Below are 14737 nucleotides of genomic sequence, written 5' to 3'. Positions count from 1 at the left end.
GAAAATATATACAAATGGCAATATATATTATAGGTGAAACAGAAATAATATGTTACAAAACTCTAGCCTCAAGCCCTCCGGCTATTCATTAAATATCAGATCATATTTGTCACAAACAACCACAGAAAAAAGTCACAATGAAAAGAAACTGTCAAGTCCAATACAAGCCAGTAATGAATGTTTGATTGCCGGAAATATGTAATAAATAAAATCAGAAGCCACATTAAAGGCCTCTAACGCTAATTTACCATCAATGGTGTTAAATCCATAATTCACAAACCGGGATCCCACATCTGGCACCACATTTGGCTTAGAAACGGTCATTTGTTTCTCATTTTTGGGTTGAGTGATCTCACTGGAGCATTTCCCTGTTAGCAATCACCTTGTTACTCTTTCGCAAAACAAACTGAATCCATTTGAGGACAGAGAATAAATCACTGGCTCTAGAGCTTGCGGATCAGGTGTACACGGCCACTAGCCTAACCCGCTGTATTTCAAGCCATTAGTAACATCACACATTGAACTGAACATCCGATGGATCAATGTGCAAAGCTCATTTACAGATTGATAGGTTGTGTTATTAACTGTGAGTGTGAAATGATTTTCTGCCAAACACTGGACTTCTGTATCTACATTGTCTTTGCTTAGAACTCTATTTTATGGCAAACATTTTGAAAGGCTCATCAGTTACTTGAATTGGAAAAAAAACACCCAGAGAACACAACTCTGAAGCTTTAATACCTTGAATAAAACCATTTTCAAGATTCAGAGAAAGATTAAGTCATTAGCCGAAGGTCAGGAAACAAACGGCTGCAACTCACATGAAGACAAAGTCACAGACATAGAAACATAGAATGTGTTGGCAGAACCATCCGGCATCTAGTCTGCCCAACCTCTGAATACTTTCCTTAGTCCCTTATCTTATATTTAGGACAGCCTTATGTGTATCCCATGCTTGCTCTCACTTACCATGTTGATTTCCTTTGTGTATTTAAATGTTGCTATCATATCCCCCCACCCCGTGATATGACCCACACCAGGGTCTGAAACGGTCTCATAAAATTATAATTTTATTTTTTGGTATTATGCTGTAATTTGCAAAAATACATGTATGATTTGCTGCTTGTCATTAAGATGTACGGACTTTATGAAAATAAATACATCAGGGTAAAGTGATATTTTTTCACAAACAAACTCGCGATCAAAAGTTTTTTCCATCCTTTTATGTAATATTGTTTACTTTCCCAATAAATTGATGCAATGTTTTGAAGCAGCAAACACAGGATTATCCTCTATACTTGTACCTGCGCGGATTTCAGCGAGATCCTAATCCATCTGCCACAAATCTCATTATATCAGCACATGTAGGGCCAACGTCTTCCCTCGTTCTACTTGATAATCGAAAACGAATGAGGAAGAGGAGGTTGTGTACTGTGGTATAGAGATAGTAAAGAGGTTAAAGAAAGGAACACAATGTATATATATATATATATATATATATATATATATACATACATAGTGTATTTTATACCAAGACAGCACAAACCAGACTAGATCATCTGACCAAAGACAAAAACATAAAAATCTAGCTGCAAATCCGTTTCGGTATCTTGGTAAAAACATAGAATAAACTCTGTCCATCTGATTTTAGAGATTACAGGTAGTTTTTTTTCATAAAAGAAATTATCTTGATTAATCCACTTTCTGTTAAATGGAATGGTGATTATTTGATGATATAAAAAGAAGGCTGCAGGCATATTACTGAAGTGTATGTCGCGTTCATCAGATGTAATTTGTTAACGGCCGAGTGTTTCACACACAATAGATCTCGCTGCGCGGATATATCCCGAGGTCTTATAATTATCTCCGAATGACACAAAGTAACACTGCCCTATACATATAGTGAAGTGACTCCCTATGTGGAAATTAATGGGAAGAAACGCGAACAAAAGATTGCGTTATTGGGTTTTATTAGGAAGTTGAGATTTGTAATTAGTTGAGGTTTAAGTCTTTTATCCCATTATACTCCCTCGGGGGGGTTTGGAGGCAAAGTGGAAATTTTACCCCAGAGTTATTGTAACTGTGACTGACAACAACGTATGATCCAGAAACAAGTTCCTTCACAACGTATTTGTCAAAATCTTATTTTTAACATAGAAAAACTGATGGGAAAAATAATTTCACGTCATGAATTGCTTTCCAATCATTAAATAAGGTCTAACTTTTGTCTCATATTCTGGGCTTAACCTCCCTTACCTCTGATTTCAAACCCTTTGTTTAAGGATTCATACATTTTCTTCCTCCAATTGACATGTTAACCTGCTGCCTTTCACCTTCATATGAATGGAATATCTATCCAGACTTTGTACATTTACTCAAACTTTCAGTAACCCATGAGCTTAAAAAGTCAGTAATCTAGATGAATTCTTTGATAAATATCCATTAGATCTGGCCCTAGAGACCCGAGGGTGTCCTTATAACCCCTGATAGTGGAGACTCCTTCCACCTCTACACACAAAAATAAAAAATTCAAACAATGCATGAGGTGCGGGTCTGCCACTAGCAACACGTTCCAGACAAGAGGTGAACTTAAGGTTTTATGTCAGTGATCTTAACCGTATACCTTAAAGTCCCCAACACTTCAGGTTTTATTGCTACCTCCAGTCAACACAGTTGGTTTAACCAGCGTGTGATTCTGTCCACCATCCCACCTGGCATTTTCCCGGAGTGCCAGATGGCCTTTGCAGGCCTGCACTTCATCAGTAAACTCCCATTGTTATGCTGTCTTTAATATATCTCCTCCATATTGAGCCTTTTGTTTAGTAGCAGTGGTATCCACACACACATGGTATGTTTGATTTTACATACAATATTAAACATATATGATGATTGCACATGTTATTAGACATCAGACATGCAATTTGTGCTTTAGTTCCTGACTTCCAGTAACTTTATAGCCTTTTGGTGACAGCGCTCTTCACAGAGTACCCAGGGAGTTGTAAAGGCATCTTGTGTTTCCCTGTTTCATTTTGTTTAATGAAAGTCTTAAAGCTTTTGCTTTTCTGCTGGAAATCGTCTTGACTACACGAACAGTTTCCCTATAAGCCTCACATCATCCTTACATCGACTCATTGAAACTGCCTACTCCCTGCGTTTTTTTCCATACACAGCCATTGTTTTCAATATATTTTACTTGAATACTACTTGACCCTAGTATAACTGTTTACAGACTGGCACAATGTACAACCAATAACTGCTCCTGACAGCACCTAACTCCTCCCTTAAAGGCTGGCAGACCCAACCTAACGAGGAGGGATAATCATGCAAATCTTAAAATGGCTCCTCCCATTGTACACCATAAAGATTGGTAACACAATAATATCTTAGCTACTTTGATCCACAAAAATAGTTACAAAGTAACAGGTGGAATTTAATGGTGTCTAATCATCCATTTACTTTTACTGATACATATTACTTACATCTTAATGCTGGCTGTTTCTATGCCCATTTGTGTTAATTTAGTCATTCTTCCACAAACTCGGCAGCTGGTTAAATAGCTAAGAAGTGACACCAATCAGTTCTGCAGCCAATGAGGAGCCAGGTGGTATTTTGGTAAAAGCTTGGCCAATGCACAGCAATTTCATTTTAGCTCCGCTGTTGAGTCTTATTAGCTTAGACAGTGAAGAACATGCCTGAATGGAGCTGTAGACGAGGGTAGCAATACAAATGCCCTTTAAAGTCACAACAGTTTATACGTAGCAGACAAGTAATACTATTTCAATAGACATCAGTTTCATTGTTAGGGCCTCCAGTTTGCACTTGAAGCAATATTGTTCTAAAAGTCACGCACCAAGCACTGAACACCGACGTTTGCAGAATTCGTCCAGCATAGGGCTGTTAATTTGCTTTCTTTTTCTAGTAAACAGAACCGAAAGCAGGGTATGTTTCATTAGCCTCCACGGCTACCTCTGTAGCTATTACTAGTAATTAGTAATACAACAACGTGTTGTGATGTTATGTTAATTGCAACAATAATTCAAAATATTGCAAAATAGTGATGTGAAGGCGAGGCGGCTCGCACAGAGAGAAGGCTGCTCGTGAGGTCAGGGGGGTGCGAGGGGGAGGAAATGTATGTGTGGTGTGACAGGGAGTATGTTTTAGCTTGTGTGTGTGTTAGCAAGTATGAGTAAGTGTATATTAGTGTGTGTGTGTGTAAGTATGTGTGTTACCGTGAGTGTGTAAGTGTGTGTACATATGTGTGCCAGTGAGTATGTTGGGGGACAAGAGGCAAATGAGGCCACTTGGCTTTACTTGCTTCCCCGAGCTAGAAGGTGACACCCCTCCCATGCCCACATGGCCCCTGGGGCACATGGTTCTCACAGCATTATTACTGTTTTTAGGAAGGAGAATGGGAGGTGATGACGCATGTTTTACTAAAGAGGCTGGTTTAATGAGCAGTATTATTAACAGTAATAGTAATAGACAATTAATTTAATTAAATTCTCAACTGCTTAGACTCTCAAATTAAAAGATGGGTAATGAACTTTAGTTTTTACTTTTTGGTTATATAATGACAGTGCATATATTTTGTCAAACCATTCAACTGGATCAGTTTTACAAGGAGAAAAACACCATGGGTCATACCACTCTGCCACAAACAGGGGTGCATAAAGTTCCTGGCCTGACCAAACACAGGGAAGATCTACACAAATTGTGATGGTGAACTTCTGTTGTAGAGACTTTGATAGCTGCTCCACCTTGGTTTTTAAGTAAAGCGAGGGACCATCTCATGTGAAACTATAAAGAGAATAATAAAGAGGAGACATTCGACAAGTGGAAATGATCAGTATGGAGGTGGCCCCGTCAGTAAAATCATGTTCTCATGATGCTCCATCAGCCATGGCTGAGCAGAAGGGATTTATTAGAATTAAATAAAAATATTAAATATATGTTTTATATGAAAAAAGTGTGCAAACTTTTCAAACATCCGTCGCATATTCATTATATATTTCTTCATTATATACATTATATATTCATTATATATCTTCTATTATGACCTTGGTTAGGTGCCCTTATATCATATACAATACTGGAGCAAATGCCTGGTCTGGTGACATCAAATATTACAATATATAATAAAACATTTTGTGCGAATTCCGCTACAAGCTCATGCACAGAACTCTGAAACTTCTATAAGACATTTCTATTGGTTGTATTGTAGTCAAAGCAGTTTGTTTTGACCCAATGTTTGAAAACATCATCCAAGAGGCTAGTTAACTAACGTTAAAAAAAATACTACGATCATTAGTACTGTTACTGCTTATCTCCTACATGGATGTCGGATAATGGTTTCGTGAATTTGTCACATCTGGAACAATTTGTATCCCTGCTAATTCTCTCAGCACTTCATGATCAAACATTACTAAACTAATGATTAGACGCTGGCGTGTCATTTGAAAATTCACAAAACTAGTTGTTTTGCTAGAAGGAAAAAAAATGTAAAACAAATAAGAGTTGTTAGCTTGCATAAGTGAGTAATAGAGCTGTATAGTTTCGTTACATCGGCATAATTACATATTGTATTTTAACCTTATGTGTTTCAGATCAGGATTTAGCCATATAACCCTGACTGTTCGTCATCCACATCTGAGAAGTTCTGAAAACATCTTTATAACCCCTAGTGAAGTAAGAAGGAGCCGCGAAGCTGCTGTCCACGTGGACTGGTGCTGAAATCTCTCGATTGGCTACCCGGCACAGCCATTCCAAACCAAGAGACATGGCAACAAATGGAACTAAGATGGCAGATGGGCAAATTTCTACAGAAGTTAGTGAGGCCCCTATCACTAACGATAAACCTAAAACCTTGGTAGTCAAGGTGCAAAAGAAGAGGCCAGTGGATTTGGAACGAGATACATGGAAGGGAAGATTTGACTTCCTTATGTCCTGTGTTGGTTATGCCATAGGCCTTGGAAATGTCTGGCGATTCCCATACCTTTGTGGGAAAAATGGAGGCGGTAAGATGTTAACAGATTGATGTTAATGGAAATAACCCAAAGGTAGAGCAGATTAGCAGAACATAAACATTAAGCACAAAGATTAGACAAGCTGAGCGAAAGGAAAACCAAGAGAAAACGAAACAATTTTTAGATCAATTAAAAATTCTCGGCTGTTAGAATTATGTGGCCAGGAAAAAAGGCTACTGACTGAATAAGAGAGGCAAAGGAACAGCTGGCATTTGGCCCGGGGTGGGAGAAGCTCTTGGCTTTTACCTAGTTAGGGTGTGACGCTTTAGGTTTTATATTGGAGATAATATCACCATTCCAGTCAGAATTATATAATTTCGGGTCTAATCCCCAGCGAGACTGTAATTTTTGTACAATGAAACATTTCTGAAATTAATAACCATTCATATATTTTTTAGGGGCCTTCCTTATTCCATATTTCTTAACTCTTATTTTTGCGGGAATGCCTCTGTTTCTCCTGGAATGTTCTTTGGGACAATACACATCCGTCGGAGGCCTTGGAGTCTGGAGACTGGCCCCTATGTTTAAAGGTACATTTAGCAAAATATTTATGTTTTACTGACAAATGTTTATTTCACGGGGTTGTGCTTAATCGACCCTTCCTACCCCATCATGCATATTTTTTATGGATTGTCATTTTATGTATTTTTCTCATTAAATCCAATTAACTAATCAAATCCAGAATTACCTATGGATTATTTGAAATTCATCCATTTTTCATTTGACTCTTGGAAGCATGGAAAATGTACAAATATCTTTGTTTTTGTTTTTGCAGGTGTGGGGCTGGCGGCTGCTGTCCTCTCTTTTTGGCTAAATATTTATTACATTGTTATCATTGCGTGGGCCATATATTACCTGTACAATTCATTCACTACAGTAAGTTTCTCAGGTAGCTGTTTAATTACTAAATTAAAACTGCCAACATATACTTTAACAGCAAAAGCCAAAAACCCTCATATTCTCCTGATGGCCATTATCACCCTGGATACATTTCTATTAAATCTGCTGTTCTGACAGAAAACGTTTTGGGGCAGTTAATGATTTTTAATTATCTTTTTTAATAATTAGAAAAAATGTAATTAAGGGTTGATATCAAGACAAATGCCCCCAACTTCACTTATAGTGCGCAGGGGACATGGATTCAGTTGGTTTCCTTTAGCAAAAGCACAATTCACCATCAATGTAAAGACTTATAAATCACTTTTTATTCTTCTTACAGTCCCTGCCATGGAAACACTGTGACAATTACTGGAACACGGAACGTTGTTTCTCCAATTACAGCCTCCTAAACACCACTAACATGACAAGTGCCGTGGTTGAATTTTGGGAGTAAGTTGAATTTCATTCTAGAATGTTAACTGGGAATGTCATGTGTTTAGAAATTAAAGTAACTATAATATGAAAAGGTCAAGACAATGTGCCAAAACTGTTGAAAAGAATATTTGCTGGCAAGAAGCGAAGAGTGATTTTCTTTATTATTATATTAGAGATTAGTCTAATCAGAAAGCAGAATATTAATCTTGTCAGTATATAGGCTGGTAGGAACAGCATTAAATTGGTTACAGAGCTTCAAGGCTCCTTATAAAATATCATGTAAGGAAGAGAAGGTCGGAGCTAGTGAACTGCGTCAGTAAATTCCCAGTTACTAACTTGATGGAGGATTAAGCTCAGGAACCCACAGAAAACTAAAGGACAGGACTCAACTTCTGAAAATTATCAATAAATGTGATTTGAGGGGATTTCCTCATTAAAATAAAATTACAGATAAAGACAGTTTTCATAAAGCAGAAAAATGAAATCCAATAAAAATACTTTTATGGAATATTATAGAGATGAAGTTATACAGAGAAGCCATTTTAAACAAAAGAAGCAAATCCAATGAGTTTTCATCAGCTTTTAATAAACAGAATGGACGGTTTTGGTAAATAGATATTAAATAGATAGAAAGAAGGAAAACTGAATAGTGCAATTTAGTTTTCCAACAGAGTGATGCTCTAATCAGGACTGGGGCTGAGCAGTCTGCTCTGGTTCAATCAGAGACCCTTCAAATGCAAATGTGTGTTATATGATGGGGATGTCCTCTCAGTCCCTTTCAGGATGGGGGGCAACATACAAGTAGAGTTTAAATCCGAGCTCATGGCAAGTGCACATTGAATGGCTGCTCGGGTCCAACATCCATTCATTAAAACATAGGGTTTTTGTATAAATATACCTTTTTTACAAAGGGACTGTATTGAAGGGACATATCAAACCTAGACAATGTTTTTTACTGGATGAACACACAGGGTAATATGAATTAAAACACAGAAGGCACGTGGAAGATCGATGCATGTTGGCTTGATCTATTCTGATATACTGTATATAAATATTATTATTCCAGACGTAACATGCACCAAATGACAGACGGGCTAGAGAAACCTGGACACATCCGGTGGCCTTTGGCTATAACATTGGCCATTGCGTGGATTCTTGTCTATTTCTGTATTTGGAAAGGAGTTGGTTGGACTGGAAAGGTGAGTAAAACAGACATCAAGACAAGTCTGACATGACACTCTCTTTATTTTGTTTCTTGAGATGCCGCAGGGATGGGAAGCAGAGTTTATGTGTTCTTTAAAATGGGATTTACAGAATAGGCGCCGCTTCATTTCTCATATTCTCTTCATTGTGTTATATAATAATATCATGTGGCTTAAAGACCAGAAAGTATTAAAGGAAGTTTGGTTCCTCCGTTATTTTCTAGATGCTGGGGTGATGGTTTTCTCTTAAACAGATATCCAACAAAGTATATATTGGTTAAAAGTTCTCCCCCTCGGCATCTCTGTGTCCCCTTGCCTCATATAAACATACTAAACTCTAAAGTAATGACAATATTTTGTGCTAACCAGTTGGTTTTGTGTAAATGTCTGTCTGCAGGTTGTATACTTTTCTGCCACCTACCCCTACATCATGCTGGTCATACTATTCTTCCGAGGGGTGACCTTGCCTGGAGCAAGAGAAGGCATTTTATTTTACATAACTCCAGATTTCAGCAAACTTTCCAATTCTGAGGTACAGATTGTGGTGTAACTTGTGATCTCTACAGTTTGTGGTTAAATGATATTATAAGTTTGGCTTTCTGTGCCACAGGTTTGGCTTGACGCTGCTACTCAAATCTTCTTCTCGTATGGTTTGGGGCTCGGATCTCTCATAGCCCTGGGGAGTTACAACCCTTTTCACAACAATGTTTACAGGCAAGTCTCTTTCTATCATACAGCCCTCCATGTAACCTACCATTACCCAAAATATACAGTATGGTGCGCCATGTATAATAGACGTTACACAAAATAACACACGGCCTTTACCGATCCTATCACTGAGAAATCCAGGCATCCTCATTTATCACAATTAGCAAGAAGGTGCGAGAACTACCAACAGAGAACAATCTAGAACTCAATAAATTGAGTGATAAAATGATCCTCCTTGATGTTCTCGGTTCCACATCCAGTGATGCCATTGCTATTCTTTTACTTTCGGGGTTCCTGTGACGTTTATGGGCTTTTGTCCGGACTATAACTCCAGCCCTCTAAGTACCTTTTCTAAATTCTTGTTTTTTCTCCTCCAGAGATTCCATTATCGTCTGCTGTATTAATTCAGCCACCAGTATGTTTGCAGGATTTGTTATTTTCTCCATCGTTGGATTCATGGCTCATGTCACTAAAAGACCGATAGCACAAGTCGCAGCTTCAGGTAAAATGCCGTCCTTGATGGGTTTACAGAGCTGTGACTGATTCCCCTCCAGCCGGGAACCAGAGAAACATGAGTGAGCTGACAGAATTCCAAACAGAGAAATACATTTTACTCTTCTTCTCCTTGCCTCTCAGGGCCCGGATTGGCGTTTTTAGCCTATCCTGAAGCGGTCACCCAGCTGCCAATATCCCCGTTGTGGGCCATCTTATTCTTCTCCATGTTACTGATGCTTGGAATCGACAGTCAGGTAAATATCGTTTTTTAGCACTTTTTGTTATTCTGCATACCCAATATTTTTTACGTGTAGTTTATACAAAGAAGGGTCAAATCACGAAAGGAGATTTATCTGGAGGACATTTTGCGATGACGAATCCAAGAGTCGGGGATATTATATCATGTGATTGGTTTCATGTGAAAACCATCATTTCATTTTACTGAGGATTTTTTTTAATTCAAAGCAGTTTGAGAGCAGAGAAACTGTGGAGAGATTTTAGGTATATATTTTAGGTTCACAGACAAATATAGGTCAGTTCATGCCTCAGGCATTTAGTCGTGAGAACAACACAAGAAGTATGACTCTAAAATATATCGGTACAAATACAATTAGCATAATGCTTTACAGGAACAAGCAGCAGAGTTTATGACTCTTTAGCAATAAATATATTTTTTTAAGTAGAATGCATGGATTCATTATCCAAGTTGTGAAATGCTGTATTTATATAGACATCGATGCCCAGGAGTCCCTTCACAGTTACTGGGGTCTGCTTTTAACAGTGTTTTGAGTATTTTAGGCTGATATTCTAATTTAATGGTAGTTTGTGGATTTTCTGCTGTATAACCGGAAACATGTTATTGGAGGCAGCTTTGTTTTTTTAAAAGAGCCGGGCCATTTCAGCGCCATATGCTTCAAATATCCAACCCAGGCCATCAAAACTAAAACTGTGAGCAGAATCAAAGGTCAATCGAACAACTAATAGATAACGGAATAATAAAACTTGATCAGGATATGGAAGTGCCAAGTCTTGAACTATCCCAGGAATCCCAGGAACAGGGTGCAATCCCGCTTTATTGCCCCTTGCAGGAGATACTGACAGTGTGCTCGCTTGATGAGTACAAGAGGGAGTCAGCCTGGCAACTGAAGCTTCACCAAATAATGCCCTTTGCTCTCTGCCGTTTGTTTCAGTTCTGTACCGTGGAGGGATTCATTACGGCACTTGTCGATGAGTTTCCCAAACTGTTACGCAACCGAAGAGAAATATTCATTGCGATTGTGTGTGTTGTCTCCTACTTGGTGGGACTGTCCAATATAACTCAGGTGAGCTGGTAACCTTGAGAAGGGAGTCATAACGATTCTCTTGTAAACAATATCTCAAGATTCTCTACCCGCAGTTTTCCATGTTACCAATAAAATATTTTCTAACACGTTCACCCCTTACCAATTACCTGTTTCTATAGGGTGGCATTTACGTGTTCAAGCTTTTTGACTATTATTCAGCCAGCGGGATGAGTCTCCTCTTCCTTGTGTTCTTTGAATGCATCTCTATATCCTGGTGTTACGGTAAGGCAGTCTGATTGCAGTTATTAAAGAGTTCGCCTTTGGTTCACATAATTATATTCTGTGCATTAATTGAAAAGGCCTTTAGGATATTCCTGATATAATATAGATTTGCAGTATAATATAATATAGATTTGCGTTTTATCAGTAAATAAAAGATGTTTTGAATCATAAAAGCAAATTAAATGCTCAATATAATAAAATGGGAAAGATTGATAAAACACAAGTAGAAAATGGTTTGCCAGTTAATGAATAGTTATGCAAATGCTACTTATGAGTTTTTATCTAATAGTTCAGTTAATACAACTGAGAATGAAGAAAACTTGTTTTTATGTTTGAATGAAGATATTCTGGTTGCGTCCCATGATAACAGGTCATAGCCAGACAGCATCCCCTCCCAGCTAATATGTTCCTTATACTAAGAACTTTTCTTCATCTTTCTTTAGGGGTCAACAGATTCTATGATAACATTGAGGAGATGGTTGGCTACAGACCCTGCCTGTGGTGGAAACTCTGCTGGTGTTTCTTCACCCCTATTGTTGTTGCTGTAAGAATTAAAATCTCTACTAAATGAAATCGAGTTTGGATGCAAATTGAAAGGGAATAATGTAGATAATTATAGGTAGGAGAAAAGGGCTGTGATGGTAACAAGGTCCGTGCACAGGGACAAATATATATTGTTACTCTATACAATATCCTCTTATATCAAATGTCACTAATAAAATGTCTCACAACATCATCTCTAATGAGATATAAGACTGTAATTACAACCTAAATCTTAAAATATCATGAAAGATGGCTTTTTTGCATTCGTGTATGAAACTCCTCCTGAATACCCTGATTAACGAAATGTCAACGAGAATCCCTCAAGAAAGTAGCTGCAGAGAAGCTTCTATTTCTGTCCCTCTTGACGTTTGTAAAACTGTACTTTTCATCAAATTTTCTCGTGTTGACATTCTAACCTTTCCAGCACTAATTCATTCCTCATGATTTTCACTGCTGAAATGGCTTCATCTCATCAGACATGGAAGGCAGGAGAAAAACAGACACATCGGAAGATTCTAAGTTAGCTTTAGACTTCCTGTAGAGAATGCCAGCCGCCGGAGCGCTACTTTCCACAGCAGAAGGTGGACGTGTTACACGTACCATGTCCCACAAACAGCACATTCTAGGCAAACCCTACCCCACTGCCCAATTATAAGCTTGCTCCTCAATCATAGAACTTAAATTCAGCTCGAATTCCAACCATCGCATGTCACAAGTAACTTTTCTTATGCTGATTCCAGTCATTTTTCTTTGCAGGGTGTGTTTCTTTTTAGTGCCGTCCAAATGACTCCACTGACCATGGGAAGTTATGTCTTTCCATCTTGGGGACAAGGCGTTGGTTGGTTCATGGCTCTGTCTTCAATGGTGTTGATTCCAGGCTACATGGTGTATAAGTTCCTCTCCCTTAAGGGTTCATTAAAACAGGTAGGAAGAATCTTGATTCATTTTTATACTGAATGAAATACAAGGAATTGGGGAAACATATTAAAAGGAACTATATTGGGAAGGGTATACAGAGGGACAAGTAAAAGTGGAGAAAGAATTGTGAAATTCTGTATAGTCAAAAAATAAAAATCTTGTGTTTCTTCTCAAAGCGCCTACAAGCGATGATCCAGCCCAGCGATGATGTTGCTCACTCAGAAAATGGTCCCGAGCAATTGTCACAAAGCAATTCTGCAAACAAAGAAGCGTATATATAATATTGTATTCTAACAAGTCTTTGAATACAAAATGGTTGATATGACCACAAATTTACATCTGGAATAAATAAATTTACCTACCTCCTGTGGCAAAAAAGGGATCCATCACCCGTAGAGCACAAGGAAATCAACTAGGTTATTTTATTACCGTTTTGTGGAAACCGCGATGAAATGGTTTGCGTCTTCAGGCTACTGAGACTGTTAATGTTTTTATCTTTCCGCAAGATTTATAAACAAAATATTCCATTTTTAAAAATACTTGGCAAGAAGATCTGAGGTTTTGTGTAGCATATTTTTAATGATTTAAAAATGCATTCCTTACAGGCAGCTCCAGTAATTTGAAATACAATTTTTTTTTCTTTACTCGATATTTTTACACCGCAGACTTTTCTAAAAAAAAAATAAAATGTTAAATTAAATTTACACCTCTCATAAATACAGTATTTTTATTTGGTTCTAGTTTCAGTGTGATTTCAATCCATTAGCAAAATTACTACACATTCTTTCTGAATGAAAGCTCAGAAGCACAAATAAATTCAGGAATTTTTATGAGGACCAAACAGAACAAGTGCATATTGTAACAGAAAATCTAAAATAACAAAAATGGATCCGAGATTAAATATCAATGAACACCAGCATAGTTTAGAACTCATAAATCAAAAAATTGCAGCTGCATGAGATAAAGTCAATCATTATAATACATTAACAGCTGTAACTGTCTAATGAGAAAGGAGACTATGATTTTACGACATGGGCATTCTCAAGAAAACATTGTAGTCTTCTTCAATTCTCTGCCAAATTGTGTAAAGCACACGATTGTTACACCCTCGTGGTTAATAAAAATTATACAAAAATCAGGAAGATACATTGATAGAGACCTTTAAGCCACAAAACACCCCTGCTCTGACCTAGCACACCTTTCAAATAAATACTATTTCATATTGCTCATCAAAATGAAGTCAGAATAATTTATGTGTAGTTACTGCATTGGAATCTGACTTTGGTTGAGTGGCAGCTACGACGAGACTTGGAGTAAATGCTGTATTTATATATTTTAAATGACTGTGACCGAATTGCACAATGGTCATGTTTACGGGCCACTTTTTGTGCATTTTCCAGTGTTATATAGCACACCCATAAACTTAGAGCTAGTATATGGTACAGTGTTAACTGTGAATGTTGGTTTTGTTCGTCATTATTGTCCAAAGAGTAAAAAAAATATATATAAAATATATATATATATATATTATCTTCTTGCAATAAAGTAATAATTTCACAAAGTCAAGCACATTATGATAGAAAATGTATACAGATATTTTAACAGACTTTGTATGGCAGTATTGTTTAGTAAAGCCTGAATCGTCTTATCTTAAATGTACAATATTCTGTTTAGTATATTGTTTTAAATGTCTGTAGCTGGATCCTTTGGAAAGCTGATCAAATGTCTTGCTGTACCACTAATTTGTATATTTTACAATCTGTCTAACATTTTGTTTGTGAATGATTCAGTGTCACAAAGAAGCAACAAAAAAAATCGGAGTTTCTAATCGTTTTATGTATGTACTAAAGTCCAATGTTGTTCTAAAAAAAACAAAAATACAAAAAATAACGTATTAAATGTTTGATTGTACCCAAATATTACATAAAGATTTGGTGCGCTTCGTAGCAACCTTCTATACAAATATATG

The 14737-nt window shown here is 37.3% G+C and overlaps 1 protein-coding gene across 1 annotated transcript; it reads left to right on the top strand.

Annotated features, from left to right (window-relative positions):
- The first annotated feature begins 5776 nt into the window (after nt 1–5776).
- On the top strand, nt 5777–13049 carry LOC149277345 (sodium- and chloride-dependent GABA transporter 1-like). Its single transcript, XM_089503038.1, has 14 exons — nt 5777–6014; nt 6422–6553; nt 6799–6899; nt 7243–7352; nt 8404–8536; nt 8937–9071; nt 9150–9253; nt 9625–9749; nt 9884–9996; nt 10933–11064; nt 11205–11307; nt 11751–11851; nt 12607–12774; nt 12945–13049. The coding sequence occupies exons 1-14, from the start codon at nt 5777–5779 to the stop codon at nt 13047–13049; spliced, it is 1800 nt and encodes a 599-aa protein (XP_089359164.1).
- The last annotated feature ends 1688 nt before the right edge of the window (nt 13050–14737 follow it).

Source organism: Sceloporus occidentalis, unplaced genomic scaffold (genome assembly GCF_023333645.1).
Source record: "Sceloporus occidentalis isolate IW3139 unplaced genomic scaffold, rSceOcc1.0.p SCAF_216, whole genome shotgun sequence".
Classification (NCBI taxonomy): Eukaryota; Metazoa; Chordata; class Lepidosauria; order Squamata; family Phrynosomatidae; genus Sceloporus; species Sceloporus occidentalis.
This window is presented reverse-complemented; position numbering and strand designations above follow the sequence as displayed.

Excerpts from the sequence above, each read along its gene's own strand:
- LOC149277345 (XM_089503038.1), top strand. The coding sequence starts at position 5,777 with ATGGCAACAAATGGAACTAAGATGGCAGATGGGCAAATTTCTACAGAA. Across the intron at positions 6,900-7,242 it reads TGTACAATTCATTCACTACA|TCCCTGCCATGGAAACACTG; the intron begins GTAAGTTTCTCA and ends TTCTTCTTACAG. Across the intron at positions 9,997-10,932 it reads TGCTTGGAATCGACAGTCAG|TTCTGTACCGTGGAGGGATT; the intron begins GTAAATATCGTT and ends CGTTTGTTTCAG.